The sequence below is a fragment of the Peromyscus californicus genome, unplaced genomic scaffold (genome assembly GCF_007827085.1).
Source record: "Peromyscus californicus insignis strain IS unplaced genomic scaffold, ASM782708v3 Scaffold_9__1_contigs__length_137607984, whole genome shotgun sequence".
Taxonomy (NCBI): domain Eukaryota; kingdom Metazoa; phylum Chordata; class Mammalia; order Rodentia; family Cricetidae; genus Peromyscus; species Peromyscus californicus.
Window position 1 is genome coordinate 126283777 of NW_026294617.1, and position 16277 is coordinate 126300053.

At 38.7% G+C, this 16277-nt stretch overlaps 1 protein-coding gene across 48 annotated transcripts in view; it reads right to left on the reverse strand.

Moving 5' to 3' along the window:
* Nucleotides 1–1131: 1131 nt before the first annotated feature.
* Nucleotides 1132–16277, reverse strand: part of Adgrl2 (adhesion G protein-coupled receptor L2) — a 631085-nt gene continuing 615939 nt past the window's right edge. For 8 of the 48 annotated variants that reach the window (XM_052731797.1, XM_052731779.1, XM_052731795.1 and 5 more), the window contains 9 exons: nucleotides 13760–13851; nucleotides 12892–12936; nucleotides 12579–12605; nucleotides 11745–11913; nucleotides 9043–9171; nucleotides 8266–8362; nucleotides 6551–6679; nucleotides 5716–5733; nucleotides 1132–3174 (listed from right to left, as the gene is read on the reverse strand). In XM_052731797.1, the coding sequence (XP_052587757.1) occupies nucleotides 2420–3174; nucleotides 5716–5733; nucleotides 6551–6679; nucleotides 8266–8362; nucleotides 9043–9171; nucleotides 11745–11913; nucleotides 12579–12605; nucleotides 12892–12936; nucleotides 13760–13851 (1461 nt within the window). In that variant the 3' untranslated portion in view covers nucleotides 1132–2419. Of the gene's footprint in view, nucleotides 3175–3887; nucleotides 3941–5681; nucleotides 5734–6550; nucleotides 6680–8265; nucleotides 8363–9042; nucleotides 9172–11744; nucleotides 11914–12578; nucleotides 12606–12891; nucleotides 12937–13759; nucleotides 13852–16277 lie in introns of all 48 variants that reach the window. The other 40 variants (XM_052731821.1, XM_052731818.1, XM_052731804.1 and 37 more) reach the window with 23 other exon arrangements.

Genomic DNA, 16277 nt, shown 5'->3' on the forward strand with positions numbered 1-16277 from the left:
AGCCTTTTCTTTTTTACAGTTTGAAAAATTCATGGCTAAAGCAGGCTGATGCTAACGTATACAAAGAAGTATGCACCTTACAATACCTCAGGGATTAAGACTAAAAAAACTGGCAATAATGCCGAAATGACAATTCCTGCTTAAATGACATCTTCTCCCAGAAAAGAGTTTGACAAACTCTGGGCCTTTAGCCTATCAATTATAGGAACTCTTTCTCAGAAGACTGTAAAACCTGGACGCTGAGCTTTTTAAGGAGTCAGTTTCCACTTGGTTACTGCATGGCTCCTCTTCAAATATTATTCAGGATTTACTCTGCCCTCCAGGAGATATGTGAACACAAACTTTAAATTATTTCTCCTGAGGCTGGAGAGATGGCACAGCAGTTGAGATGTTCTTACAGAGGACACGGGTTCAGTTCCCAGCACCTACATCTGCCTATAACTACAGTTCCAGGGGATCTGAGATTCTTCCATGGCCTCTGAGGGCATTAGGCATGCATGTGTTACAGACACACATGCAGATAAAACACGCACATAAAATAAAAATAAACAAATCTAATAAATATTTTAAAGTACAGAAATTATTACCCTTTTAAGATTCCAGTCACATCTAATTGTGTCCAATACTGTCTGACTGAGAAGCATATGAGGTAGAGTTTAGTGGATGACTACTGCACAAACCAGAAAGATCTATCTGTAGAAAAGTTTGCACTCAGAGTAAGAACTTTCCTTCATAACAGATCTTGCCACCCAGAGCAGCCTATTCTTCATGGTCTGTAAACTGGGAATGTGTTCAGAACTTGTCTTTACACGCAACTGAGAAATCCACTGAAGGAAAAAAAAATCAGGTGTATCTTCTGCCCGAATTTAATGGTAGAATTATAATTCTTCACTTATTTTATAGAATTTTAGTTCCCACAGCAACTCATTTTGCAGATTTTGTGTCATAATGAGAGATAATTGTAACATGAATCTATTCTATCCACTGCAAAGATAAGCAGGCAACCTTGCCCGCATTCTTTCACGTCACTCTGGATTACAGCCTGAGATTTCCTGAGGGAAGGTGGGATGGTACTGGAAAGGACCGCTTTGGTCGCGTCTACTGCTTAACATACATAAAAGTGCACATTGCTACTTGAAAAAATTCACATTTATTTACTGTCAAACCGTGTTAAATTTTACACTGGATATTAGTGATGGGCTCATTATTAACAGGTTTACACAAAGGGCTTGAAAGAAGAGCAGAGCTTGGCTGAAACAATTTACATGTCATTAGAACTTTACCATAAAATAAATTAATTACTAAATATAGGCAGAAGGAATATGGAAGAGTAATATTTCTGTTTTATTTTATTTTTTATTTTTTAAAAAAGAATAGGCACCTTTTGTTCACTAGAAAGCTTGTGAGAAGTGCCCAGTGCCCCCGTTGCCCTCTGTTCAAGAATAAACAGAGGGATGACCCAAGACCTCCAGATTTCCCCACGTTTGTGCAAGGCATGGCAGGACTGACTTCAAAGAGTTTTCTCCCCATAACACACACTCTTTTGGCAATAAGAAATTTCAATGTAAGAAAAGGACTAACCTGTCAGAGCGGAACACTGTCTACGGTGGAGAAGAAGCAAAACGGGGTAGAACTTACCATGATGGGAGTAAGAAAACACATTTCCTAGCGTGTGCAACCAAGAGCTCGTCACAATATTTTCTCCAAACTCTTTTAAAATTATTTTAATGACAATTATATCTTAGTTGGACACAAATGTATTTATTTTACCCTAGCAATAGAACAAAATATAATTTCTTTAGCCATTTCTTTTTTTCATGAGAATAGTTCATTGTACAGTTGAGGAAACATGAAATAAGGCCTGTGGCTTGATTGCTACTGGTTAAACATGTTTTCAATTGTTGCCTTAATGTAAAAGGTTTGCAGGAAGTGCAAACGGGTGCAGAATCTCTCTCCTGCTTTTCCAAGTCTTGTCAGGAAAAGTAAGATACAGTCGATTTGTCCCACAGGATCTTAAAGCCTACGTCTTGTATATAATACAATGCAGGCCTACAAAGACGGTGCTGGCCCTATTTACAGACTTAGTTCACCAACTGCCGCAAGTGACTTGGCCGGAAGGGTCTCTGGTTGGTTTCACAATCTCTCTACACAGCAGCAGAAACGTAAAATACCTGGTTGGCATCTCTTTTTCTTTGTAACAAATAATTCAATTTAGTATACTCTGTGTATATACAAAGTTTTCTTATGGTTTATAAAAATTCACAGAACTACGAGGTTCAGTCTATTTTGTTTTCCTACAGTGGAGAACCACGGGTCATCAGAGCCGACTTTTCAGACAGAGTTGGAGGGAGCTGCAGGGGCCGCTGGCAGAGTCTTTATCAATTAATACTTGCGCGTGGCCCTAGGCATGGCTGGACTATTAAAGACTCGTTACCAGCTGCATCTGTCCTTCCCTGACGTCCCCCTCCGGGATGCACCCTTCTTTGTTAATGGGGATGATGTAACCATCACTATTGCCTCTGCTGATCTGGTAGCACATCTGGAGCTGGCGGCCAGCTCCAAGATTTGGCATGCTTTTATAGTAAATGTCCTCGTTCTCACTCCTCCTGGAGGGAGACAGGTCCTCTGCCATGTCGGGGCTGCTCTCCGGGTAGGGAGAGTCTCTTAGGTTGGGCATGCTCGTGTACAGAGAGTCTCTGTTGGGGGACTGGAGGTGGTCGTCGGCCTCGGCCGTCAGCTGGGAGACGTAGCTGTCGGTTGCCTCCGGCTTCACTTTCTTCTGGGGTTGGTACAGAAGCGAGTGAGTCCGCTGAGGGATGAGCGGTGCCTCCAGCTCTTTGTGGCGGAACTCCAGCGCTGGGTTGTCGCCATGCATCAAAGATGAGGCGTCGGCCACGATCGCGTCATCTTCGCTGCTGCTGCCACCGATCACGGGTTTCACCGGGAGCTTGAGCTCCAGGTTGTGGGCTTTGCTGCCACCCCGGAGGTTGTTATGCACTAACTCTGAAATGATCATTTTCTCAAACGCCGTGTCATTCAGACTTAGTCCACAGTCCACGACCTGCACCCCGTCGTGGTAGTCCCCCTTCCGCAGTGAGTAGCTGTTGTTGAAGTTACCATTTAGCGGTAGAGTATCCATGGCACTTGTGTCCCTGGCATTGTTCAGTGAATGTCCTGCAACAGAAAAGCGTGCCGTTACCATTACTGCCTCTGGGCCTCCCGAAAGAAACTGCACTTGTCATATACAAAATGTTTTAATGTCGTTCAGGACAAAGTTGAATTTGAAACCTAACACTTGAAAAGTGCCAGGCCTTCCCGCATTCCCAACGGTAAACAGTTGCAACCCTTAGATGACAGGAAGAAGTGTCCAAAAATAAACACTGTTTTCCAGGGAGGGAAAATGGCATCCGGAATATTACTTGATCAATTTGGGGGACACAGTAGTTCATCAATCAGGTTTTGGTCCAATTTCGACACATTTACAAACAAGACTTCACTCCATGCCCTTGCATAGTTAATGCAAAGCAATTCATTAGTGACGTTTACATTTTAAAGTACAAGACCATGGTTCATAAAATAAAATCAACAGAATTTGTCCTAAACAACACTAAATTAAAAGGAATAAGTCACATACAGAAACCAAAAAGGCAATGTACAACAAAAGCCCACATAACTGGCAAGCAACTTGTAAACAACGATCTAACATTTCCTTTTTCTGGAGATGAAATTAAATGAAACAAAACAACAACAACAACAAAAAGGAATGAAAAAAATGGACAGATACAAAGAATTCATGTTGAACAGAGTCAGGCATCTTTCACACTGACAGGACCAGGGTCCACAAGCACCATCCAACACCACGACAGACAGCAGGTGGAATGACTCACTTTGGACAACTCACATTATGTCTGTCTGCTCAGGCTATCTGGCCTAAGAGTAGCTGATATATAAAAGAAAGTAAAATGATTTATTGTAACATGATGAAGAATTTCTAAGCTTCTCAGCAACTTAGTCAGAGCAAGGGTTCAACAAATTAGATTCCCAGCAAAGCAGCCTCGACTTTTCATTGAGTACTTCTTGTTATTTTGAGTTGTGTTTGCCACTTGATATGTCTAACGACAATGGCCTTAGGCTTCGGAAGGTCAAAGTTGGCCTGCAGCCCTGCAGACTGCATCAGTCACAGTGACAGTACCAAATGAACCAGCAGAGACTACTGTACGAGACTGGCCCAAAGACACCATGGGTATGGAGGTCAAATGCAGAAATGTTAGCGATTTCCTAAGTATGGGTCACAGAAATTAAACCAAGAATAGATATTAACTATGGAATGGGAGGAGGTGTCAATCTTAGCTAATAGATATTTTTTTATTCCTGAAAGAATGAAAGATTGGATAAATCTGCTTGTGATATGAAGAGAGATTCAAGAGGAAAGAAAACAATGGGAACATGCTGTACTTGAATCAGAATTATATTTCCAACAGACACATAAACATGTAAACTAAGACATCACAGTGATTGTCAAGCAAATGGGAAAAAGTCAGAGAAAATTAAATGGTCTACACGATGGGAAATTAGGTTCTTCAACCTCAAAATCCTAAACGGGGTGGGTGGGTGGGAATAATCACCAGTCTACAGAGAGGTCTGAAAAGAAAATTTAAAAAAAAAATCAACAAAAGAATGGCATGATGTTACTGAAATGAAACTGGCCACTGTGAGGCTGCTGCATCGTATGCAAGGCTTGGAGAAGGTCAGGAAAACTTTCATTTTTGGAAAAAGAGGAGAAATGCTCTCTTTATCATGCTCACTCCACTCTTAAAGCTGCAGATATCTTAGAAAACTCATTGTTCTTCAAAGAGAAAAGTCTCTGCATGGTACATACTTCACGACCAACAACTGACAGCCGATGGAGGAGTCAGCATTAGCCCATGCGAGCATACGGAAAGGAGGGCTTGTGTCTGTTATTCCTTCTTTTACAAAGAATGAAATCACTTCCTCATTACAAAAACTGTCAATTCCATTTGTATCACACTGAGAAAATGAAGTTGTGATTGTTATCTATAAGGCTTTCTTTTGTTTCCTTGATTAGGGTCCCTCAAATAAGTGCATTATATGCCACTCTTGCTTTCGATTATTGTTAGAAAACACTGGACACTTTTAAGTTGTCACATGGTGAAGACACTAGCGTCTGTTTCCTCTGCAATGAGATTCAATCATTTCTCACTTTCTTTCCTTTTTATCATTGCTTCCTAAGTATAAAATAATATATGCTGGGTATAATTCAAAAGGTGTTTTCTATGATATACTGCAGATTTAAGACCTCTCTGGTTTTGAAGAGGCATCTTTTTCTGCCCATGTTCAGGTAATTCACTTGAAGACTTTTTGCATAGCCTGTAGCAAGATTACTGTGGGAATGCAGAAATGATAAGTCAATTATTAAGCATTTTGGCTGACAGTACTTCAGGCTTTCGAGAGCAAATTATTTCAGCATTGCACAGACTTCAGTGTGGACAGCATTTGCTACAGACCTCTAGGACTAATGAAAGCCAGTATACAGAGATGCACTGTTGGAATTTGGTAACATTTTAGTTGCAAATTGTGAACCACTTGCCCGCTGAGTCTACTTCATGACTGCTAGGTATGTTTTAATTGTGCCCGTTAAAAATCATGCTGAAAAAATTTACATTTGATAGGCAAAGTTAAGTTTGACTCCCATACTTGTCTCTCTGTAGGTTGCTAGAGGAGAGCATAAGGAAAGTAAGAGAACAAGAGAATGAAAAGAGAAGCTGCAGTTACGTTAAAAAGGAATCGCAAGAAGAACAAAAACAACAGACAAACTGGAACAAAATTCTCTGTTTAATTTAATTGAAATTGTTATTCACAAGTATTATATGCTAGTTTTAACCATATGTTAAAATTTACCAAAAGCTTAAAAAATACTATTGAATATGTTTTTAATAAGCTAGTAAATATAGTCAACAGGACAGGTCAGTGAAAACCTCCCCCTCCCTCAATTAAAAGCCATGGGCACAGACTGACTTAATCACCCCTGTATCCCCAAGGTTCCTTACAAAAAAAGGAAAACTACATAAAGCTGCACTATACTATAGCTTGATTCTATTGATAATGCTGGATGTAGTTCTCTACACCTGGACATCCAAATTATCTTTAGCTAGTTCATTCCAGAAGCAAAATTTGTCACCAAGGTTTAGAGTCAACTGAACAATATATTATATAGATAGGATACCTCTAAATGATATAAATCTTGAAGATGGGCTCTCGGACCATGTGATGTCAGTCCTGTAATAATATATTAAGATTTATGCCACCTGTGTCAAAAACATGGATAATTACTGCAAATCTATCACGACTGAACTCTTACTATAATATAGTGCAGTTTTAGAAGCCTGGCATGGGCAATACCTTACTTTTTAATTTGAGAAACTAAAGATGTAAGAATAATAAATATATAGCAACGAGTTGTTTTAGAAATCGGATCAGAGCTCTGTTTAGCAGCAAAGAAAGACAGTTTTATTTGTAAGTATGAGCACACCTGGTGAGTTAAACACAGGAGCTGAAGGGGCATTACATACAACTGTTTCAGCGAGCAATGTGTTATAGGGGTTGTTAGTGCCGTGGGGTCGAAGAAGAGGGTTTGTTAGTAGGTAATTGCCAGTCATTCCTAAAGCAAAAAAACAGAAAAAGAGTCCATCAGTGTGCTTATTTCAGTGTTACAGTTGCAGTAGTTTTAGTGAATTCATCAGGGCAGTGGGCAGGCTGGCAACGGAAAGTCTGCTGGAATGTTCCTGACTCTATTTGAACTACTGATTTGAAGGAGAAAGGGGAGGGGGAAGTTCAATTCCAGGAATTCGCAGGTGCTTTCTAAGTCCCCCAAGTAAACACCTGCTGAGAATGACATTTACTAATTTATACAAAATCACTGTTAAACAAAAATGGCAATTAAATGCATGGAGATCAACATTATGCTTCAGGATGCTACTGCTTAATATTAAAACCCTAACCACCAAGGCCCAGCAGAGGGACTCTCAAACTTTCAGACTTACAGGTGTGGGACCGTCCCTCATGAAAACATCTGTGTTGATACTGACTTCCACACAAGCAGGGGGGAAAGCTGCTTCCACAGACATGTAAGAAGAATGACAAACTGCAAAGCTGCACTTATTAAAGGCACAGGCATACATGCTGGGGGGCGAGGGGAGGGGATGAATGATTAGACCAGGACGAGAGCGTTGGTTCTGCAATCTCATTCGCCAGGTTTCAGAAGTGAGTCTGTGAGTAACTGTCCTATGTGACAACCATGTCAATAGAATTAGGGCAACACGGGGGCCCTGGTGAAGCAGGGGCGTCACTCACTCTGCTAAAGCACAAACCTTTACTTATCAATCATGTTTCCCACCACTCATGAAATTTGACTAAAGTGAGGTTAAAATTCAGGCTGCTATGGATGTCACACAGACACCCTTTTCATTTCACAGCCGAACTATGTCATGACAGTTGTACATAGCATAAATCATTAAATCAAAACGAAAGCGTCTTTCCATGGACTGGTACAACAACACAAATTTTCCATGCTTGACTGAAATATACTAAGCTTTTATTTGGAAGTACCTGTGGCTTTGTGTTTATGCCTTAATCTTGCTAAGCTCCTACATTTCTGACCTTTATCATTTAGGAACTAAAATAATTTTTTGTAATAAATTTGAGTTTTATTACAAAACTTACTCAACATGTGGAACTATATGGAGGAAGTTGGTTTATATGCTTCCATGCATTTTAATTTACTACAAATACTTTACTACTTAATATTTACTTTAAAAATATGAAATAAAGGAACTTTATGAAAACTATGTAAATTTTCAATGTGAATTTGGCGCTGTTTTACACTAATAGCTACTGTAATTCTAGCAAAGTCTGAGGAAGACAACTTTCACAGATGTCTTAGAAAGGACAAGTAAGCACTAACAAGTGAAACCTTTTCATCTGTAACTAGGTATGTTTTCAAAAATTAATTTTTCCACACATGTTCTGTTATCATGGAGTTTAAAATTGTATTTTCTTCCATTATATTATGGAAATAATAGAAATCTATACATACTTCGATGAATGATGTTAAAAGTTGACCCCCAAAGTTTAATAACTGGTGATTTAAACCCACGACAGGTAAGTCCAGCGTCTTCTCTACAGTTAGTCTAGGCTCACACAAAGCACAAACTGTACGCTGTACCCTCAATTCCCCTAATAACTGACCTTGGTTAAGGGTAGAAGTGCTATTGATGTCACCTGAGATAAAAGAAGATTCAGACTGTTTCCTCACGGTGTCATTCCACATCCTCCTTATACGACTCTATTGACAGGAAACAGCAAGAAAAGCACATTACCTCATCAACACATTGATCATCTTAAATCGTTAGTATAGGACTGTTGTTTGGGCTTTTTAAGAATGTGTTTTGTTGTTGGTCCAAAGATGAGGATACCAATACTGCCCTGTTCCTACTAAGCACTATTTAATCTAACACACTTTGAGTGGGTTTGTTTATTTATTTATTTATTTATTTGAGGCAGGTTTCGTGTAGCCCAGACTGGCCTCAACTAGGTCTGTAGCCAGGGACAGCCATGAACCTTCTGCCTCCATATCCCTAGGGCCTGGATTACAGGCACATATCACCACATCTAGCTTTAATCTTCCACTCTTAGGAGTTGTTTTATTGCCTGGTTTAAAGTGGAGACAAAGAATTATTAAATGAATGTGACGAGTGCCTACTAAAAGCACTGTTCTAGATGACCTGAGAATATGAATTATGACAAACTTCTTAAAGTGCACTCCTCAAAAAGGGTGTTCACATCTACACAACACGTTGAGTACATATTTAAGAAGAAACTGAAATCAAAATCCAAAATAACAAGTGAGTACTTACTACCTAGATCACTACAATGAGGACACAATTAGTACATCTTAAACAGAACATGTCTCCGCAGGCTTTCTCTAAACAAGGTTAATTAAGATGCTGTCAAGCTCTTTGTTACCTGTGTGCCAGAGGAGTAGCGTGCACTGGTGCGGGTGGTTGACGCCTTCACAGAGCTGTGGGGGCTCTCGGTCGGGAGGCCGCCACAGCAGTACCAGTGTCTGAAGCACTTGCCATATTCTTTTCGTACCTGGATTGAATAAATCCAAGACCAGGGGATTAGTGTGGGCACACCGCTTCCTCCTGTTCTCTCTAGCTGAATGACCAGTGAAGAAAACAGAGAAAAATTAAACTTCTGTAGAGAAAACAGGTTGAACTTGACTCAAGTTCAATGTAAGTTGCTGAAATATTAGTCACTAGAGTAACCTCTGTCTGTCCACAGACTGGCTGATTGTAGCTTTACTATTTCATCTGGAGATGCTTTGGAGTTTACTATTATTGTGCAAATTCTGGTTGTTAATACAAAGTGATATAGTAAAGGTCTCTTCTAAGTACTTAGTAACTGTTTCTTGGCAAAATAATTAGACAAAGAAATTAGCATCTTTGATGCTTGGTTGTACATGATCAATTTGGAAGCCCATCACTGACTGACCTTTTATAAGCTTAGCCTTCCTAGGTAGTCAATACATAAACCTCTGGATTGCACATACAAGGCATCTTTGGCACGAAAACAAACCCAATAAAAAGCACTTTTATGCATTTGCCAACACTTAGGAGGGAATTTTTTCCCTGCTTTTTTGCTATGTCTACCTTTGTCACCTGAGGAGTCTTAGGTGTTGGTTCAGTCCATTAGCACACAATAGCATTATTTATGTAGTTTCTATTCACATTAATGAGTTATCTATGCTATTTCTTTTATTCCCTGAAGCTAGGGGATATGGGAAACACAAAAATACTAGCCTAAAAGAAAGTTTGGCTTAACCGTTAAAACGTGAAATCCAAGCAACTGAAATAGGCCCCTCATGAACAGTGAGCAGTATAGAAGTGGGAGGAGTGGGGAGGTGTGGGAAGGGGCTGCTAGGTGGTATATAGCTATACTGGTGTATAAACAAGGTTTTTGTAGATTAAAGCTAGACTTTGAAATTAAAATAGACAAGAAAAAAACTGTAGACAAAGAAAATCTTTTCCAGTAGATTATACAATACTTGAGACCATTCCCATCTCATATTTCTGTTACCTGCCTGCAAAGGCCCCAACTGACACTCCTTCCAAAATTAGATAATTATTGTCACAAGAAGACCTTCTAAGCCAAGCGTACCTGCACTGTCATCTTCTCTGTTTTATTAAGTGTCACATATTAGAACAAACATGAATGGCATTGTGCTTTCAAAGCATTTCCTGGGCCCAACTGGGCTCATTCAAGCATTAAAAATGAAGCTTTCATTTTAGTTTTTCAACTTAACCATCTTATGTTATATTCTTAACAATCTATCATGGCAACTCCCATGAAGAGACATGGAAGACTGAGTAGAACATATTCAGAAGGGCAGGATGTGTGATGCTTTTAAAATGCAGCTGTTAATGCAAGAAGCCAGTGGAAATTCCATGCTCAAGGAATACACACAGCTCTCTGAAGAAGCAGTCTCCTAAACCTTCTGCTGCCGAGGCTAAACTATATGTCAAAGCTCGTGGACATGACCTCTGAGAAATGATCAAGATGTGACCATGTGCTTTATGCAGGATGCTCACTTACATAAGACACACAGAGAAGTGGCAGTGGTTACCAAGGACATCCCTGTACAATGTTTAAAATGTTAAAGTATGTTGTTATTAAAACACAAGGTATCTTAGGAAAAATTCTACCCATGTAACGGTCATTAGTAGCTCTGAAAAGCTGTATAACCAAGACAATGGCAATCAAAAATGGTATTTTATCCAAATAACACCCTCTGGTGTTGGTTTTGCCTAATGCCTATATTGCTGTGACTGTACATTATCTGTCAGTATTTCACGTTCCACTGTCATTATCTCAAAATTACAGCTTATTCAAAGCTGATGGAAGCAACAACACTATCATCTTGTCAGGGCTGAAAACTTAATAGTTTTCACTTTCACAATTCTCTTTCTCTGTTCAATTTAGTGACCATGTAGTAATAACCGAATCAAAGACTACATTAGACATGCAGGCAGGGAAGGGTGATTCCTCGTGAAAGGCACATAAATTCTAAACTTAAATGGCAGCTAAGTTGTTTTCTTGGTTCCTTGGCTACAAATTCAAGGTTTTCATCCTCAACTTTCATTTTCAAATTTATTTTTGCTGACTCTACTCCACATACATGAAATCAAGACAAAATAATCAGAGGTAAAACACTAAATGGCAGTTGTTTTAGATCTTTCAAAATCACTCACAAGGTAACATTAATATTAATCTTTTGTATGTCTGGAGCTTTAAAAATTAATGCTATTTGTCCTTGGATTCATTTTCATTTTGGACTAGTGTATTCCTATGAGTGAGCTAAGACTAAATTGAACCTTGTATTTTTTTAAGCTTGTAACTATATACAGATATTTCACAAACTCTTCCACCAAAGAAGGGGCTCTTGCATAAGCATCTAGCTTGCTGTTGTCCCAAATGTAGACTCAGAAGGTGGCTGGTGCTATGCAACTCTGCAAGGGCGCTTACATTTCCAGACAGGTATTAAAGAAAATTACAATATGACACTGTTTCTGAACAAGCCAGCTGTCAGGAGAAATCTTCTCCAGCCCCATTCTCAAGTCAAAGGCCAAGTGAACGAAGGCTCTCCCCAGGTGTCCTTCACTTACTTTCTTTTGAAGAGCACAGTGGAAGATGAAAATGAACAGTCCCTGGAAAGCATTAAAGGTGGTGAAGAGATATGCCATCACAACAGTCTCCTCATTAACAAAAAGAAACCCAAAGGACCAGGTTAGGCCCAGGAGACACAGAAGGGCAAACGCGCCAAGCACCCAAGACCTGAAAAAATAAAGTGGACTTTTTTTTAACAGGTTCAATGAGGGGAGCAACATTTATCTCATTTAGTAACGACTCAGTAGTAGAGGTTGACTTGCTCTATGTTCACTCAAATTCAACAGCATTTTGGCTTTAACCTTCCATTGGTTAAGAAAGAACAACATTTAGTACTGCAGTCTCCAGTGAGTACAGCAACAGCGGGTATGGCCTTTTCTCGCTCCAGAATGAACAGGCATCAAAACTATATTAAAATGCAAGGCGTAAAATATCCCCCGTGGCTTTACTGTCTTTCGCGTGAATTTTAGTGAAAGAAATTAAGGAGTCCTTAATTAGTTTACTCCTATATTTTTATTCCTGTGGTGTACTCATATGACACTACATAATGTGACACCCACAGAAAGGTTAAATGGCAGATAATCACAGAGAGCCTAACTTCAGAGTCTAATAAACTCGACTGAGGTGAGCCTACGAAATTACAATGAAAGTATGAAGAAGCCTAGCTGAAATGAGTTAAAAACAAAACCAAACAAAACACAAGAACAAGTTGAAAATAAAATATTCTGGCAGAGATTCATCATGAAAAGCTTAAGAGAAAAGAACTGCAGGAAACGGGGCGGAATGAGAAGGGTTTAGAGTCATTGCATTCCATGTCTAACTAATGATCTTACTTGATAAATGGCTTATTATCTTCATAGCTAGAAAGCATTATAAGCAGAAAAGAGAAACAAAATTATTAGACAGAATTAAAATAGAAAGTAATAAGAAATCATTTATATATTTTATAAATTAGTCAAAATTAAGAATGTCAAAATGCAGAGGCAAGCAATTAAAAAAATAAAGGCATATCATAGTTTAAGGATACTACAGCAAACTAGATACTCCAAAATAACTATAAAAATTAAGAGCAATTCATGATACTGACGGATTTGCAAAAAAATATAAATCATGCTATAAGTTCGTTAATGTAGGGTTCTACCTTACCCAGGTAAGTCCGTATTATAGTAGCCATCACAAACACGGTAATTACTGGTGTAGGTGAGAAGACAGAGAGAGGAAAGGGAAGAAAAGAGAGAGACGCTAGCGATTAGCTCTCTCTCTTACCATGCAGCATGCAATGAAGCTGGCACTAACCTATTTAAAACATCTAATTAAAAAAATATTACCCTTACTATAATCTGCCATTTTTTAACATTAAAAATATTATTTTCACAATCCTGGCATATCCAACTTTAATACCTCCTTGAATTCTACATTAAGACTCGCATTTTAAAAACAAATCTGAAAATGCTTCCATAGCTGATTTAATGAATCAACAGCTATCAATTTTGGGTTAATTAGATAGCATTTTCACTAATAGAATAGTGCAGATTTTATTCAGCATTGAGATAAAGTAAACACTTGTTTAATTAGCATGAAAACAACAGATAATCTTCAAGATAACAATAGTAATAGAGTACATTCTCTTAGGAAAACAGGATTAGGAGGAGAAACTGCTCAGAATCCTTAAATCAAAAAGTCATTTAACAAAACAAACTTAATATAATCATATCAGCCATGCAAACAGGACCATCATTTGGAATTGCATTTTAAATTCAAATGAAATCACGATAGTGCTATGAAATTTCCATGAAGCCACAGAAACAATTTCTCCACTCTAGATCAAGTCAGAAATTATCTACTTCTTGACCAATACCCGCAACATGGTAATGGAAATTCAACCTCGAATCAGAAAGGGATTCACTCAGAATCCCTTCTACAGTTGCCAGAAGGCAGAAACGCCTGTGTTCCCTGTGGAGAATATCTTTTACTGAGCTCGTCAAGTATAACAGTTCAAATACAAAATACTTACTTAATGTTTTCCAACCTGCTAGAATCTGGTTTCAAAGTGTTTGAATGTTTCACCATTTTGCACAGCGTGATCACCAGGAAAATAATATTTAGCTGTTTTAATGAAGAAAGAAAGAATCGGATCACTATGAACAATGAATAAAATACATTTTGCAAATTCAGTTAATGAGTTCAGCCAGTTCAGTACCCACAGCATATGGACACTGTATACAGCGAGTCAATTTTCATTTATGTATACAGTGATGGGTTCAGTCTGTGTGGAAAACACCCTGGCTATTATGATCGATCTAACAGATCATTTGACATGGAATTGCAAGCTCATTAAGCCAGTATCATGTGGTAATGATTACATTAATTAAAAAAACCTAAATTAGTTTCTTTAGCTAAGTGTAGTCGAAGGCCTAAAAGCCACCTAATAGAGACCCTGAAAAGAATTCTGAGAAGCACATTTGCATCAAGAATCTGCAGTGGAAGAATTGCTGAGTTCTAAAGACCTGGCTGAGAGCCTACCTCTTGATGGTTACCAACTAAACCAGAAAAATGATGTCTGCACAATCTACATCTAAGGTAACTGAGAGGAGCCAATTAAATAACATTCATGAAACAGTTCAAACTAATAAGAAGGTAACGTTTTTACTGTCTGCATACTTTCCATCTAACTAACGTTAAAAGCCATTTGCCCTTTCTTCCCTTGTTTACACTTGCAAGAACTTGGTCAATTCCAACTGAATGAGTCCTACTAAGTATTCAGCTGTGTGAGGACTTTAGGGGCAATTAAAAGCAAACCAGGGAGGCTGGAATTTGATGTGGAAGTGCTGGATTCCCTAGAGGTCAGATGCGTGGACAAAGAAGAAAGTGGGGGCATTTTGACTGAGGAGAGGCAAAGGCTGGTAAATTCAGCAGCTTCTAGTCACAGACTGATAGTTGGAGGGGAACACTCCCCTGTTTATGCCCTAAAACTAGAGTTAAGTGAGACTACCCCTGAACCCTTCTTGTGGTATTTCATTCCTTCATTCAGAAGCCTAACTGTTCATGGTTTTTTGAGAACTCAGCATAACCTGGGGTCTTCCGGTCCTTGTGGAAGACTCAGGAAGCATATACTGTATGAGGAGATGCACTCTGCTTCTGGGTGAGAGATAATCAACTATGTTATTATATGACCCTTTTCACCCAGTCACAGTGACGCACAAGCAAATGACCCACACTAATTCGTTATTTCTTCTGATCTTATAATCATGATACAGGCCAATACATTAAAAATTTCCAGCTATCCCTATTAATGAGTTTGGGAGCAAGGCAAATACTTTAAGCTGTGTATCATTTTTTTTGCCTGATACATCTTATTATTTCTCTTAGATGTAAAATTTCCTCCTTTAAGGGATAAAATGAGGTTAAGGGGCATAACCTACACATGTTGACAGATGGTCTACCTTTCCATGATAGTTACTTAAGGGCAAAACAGATATTTGTTTAACTTCTTAAAAGAGTTATCAGGCAAAGAGAAAACCATAGGAACATTTCTTGCTTTATTTTTACAGGATTATTCCAGCTGGTTTAGAGACATGCTTTCATTCACAGAGATGGGACACATCACATATTTCACCCAACAGATATTTTCTTGACTGGCTTGTGCTGCACTAAGATGTGTTTATCATGCTGTGGACACTTATGACACAGCCTCTGCCTCTGAGAAATTAGAAATCTCTGTGGTAATGGAGTAAGCACCGATACCTTTCTAAGGAATCATGGTAAAGAGTATTTTTTCCATTTTTCAAATGCAAAGGCAAAAATCAACAGTGTCATCAGTTTACTCTTTTATACACTGGCCGGCCGCCTTGACTGGGAGGCAGCAGAGCACCCCAGCAAGTCCAGGCTCTACTTCGGTTCTCAGTCTACATTAGTCGGGGTAGGAGCTGCTGAAAGACACTCTCTATGTAAATATACTAAATACAACAGTCCAAAAGCAAGGAAAACAAAGGAATGGACTCCAACTCTTAGGTGAGATGGCCTTCTTTACAGAAGTAGATAAAAATCTTTCAATCCTCTATTTTAGAATGCCCTGAATGTAGAGTATTTTCGTTCGTTCGTTCTTTCTTTCTTTCTTTTGTTCATTTGTTTTACTTATTTGTTTATTTATTTATTTTTTTGATACAGGGTCTGATTATGTAGCTCTGGCTGGTCTATAACTCACTGTGTAGACTATATAGACCAGGCTGACGATGAATTCACAGAGATCTGCTTGCCTTTGCCTCGCAAGTGCTGGGATTAAACATGCATGCACCACAGCTATCTAGTTTAGAGTATTTCAAAAAGACTCAAAAGAGAATCACCTTAAAGATACAATACACTCCATGAAAAATTATGATGGAAAAAATAATAAAATGCTCAACGGGCTTTTATATTCAAATTGTTTTTCAAGTGTCTACGAATTTTCCACTTTAAAGAAATGGAAAAAGATAATGATAGCTAATGGCACACTGTCATAAAACTTTCAGTTAACTCATACACAATACTTTAGC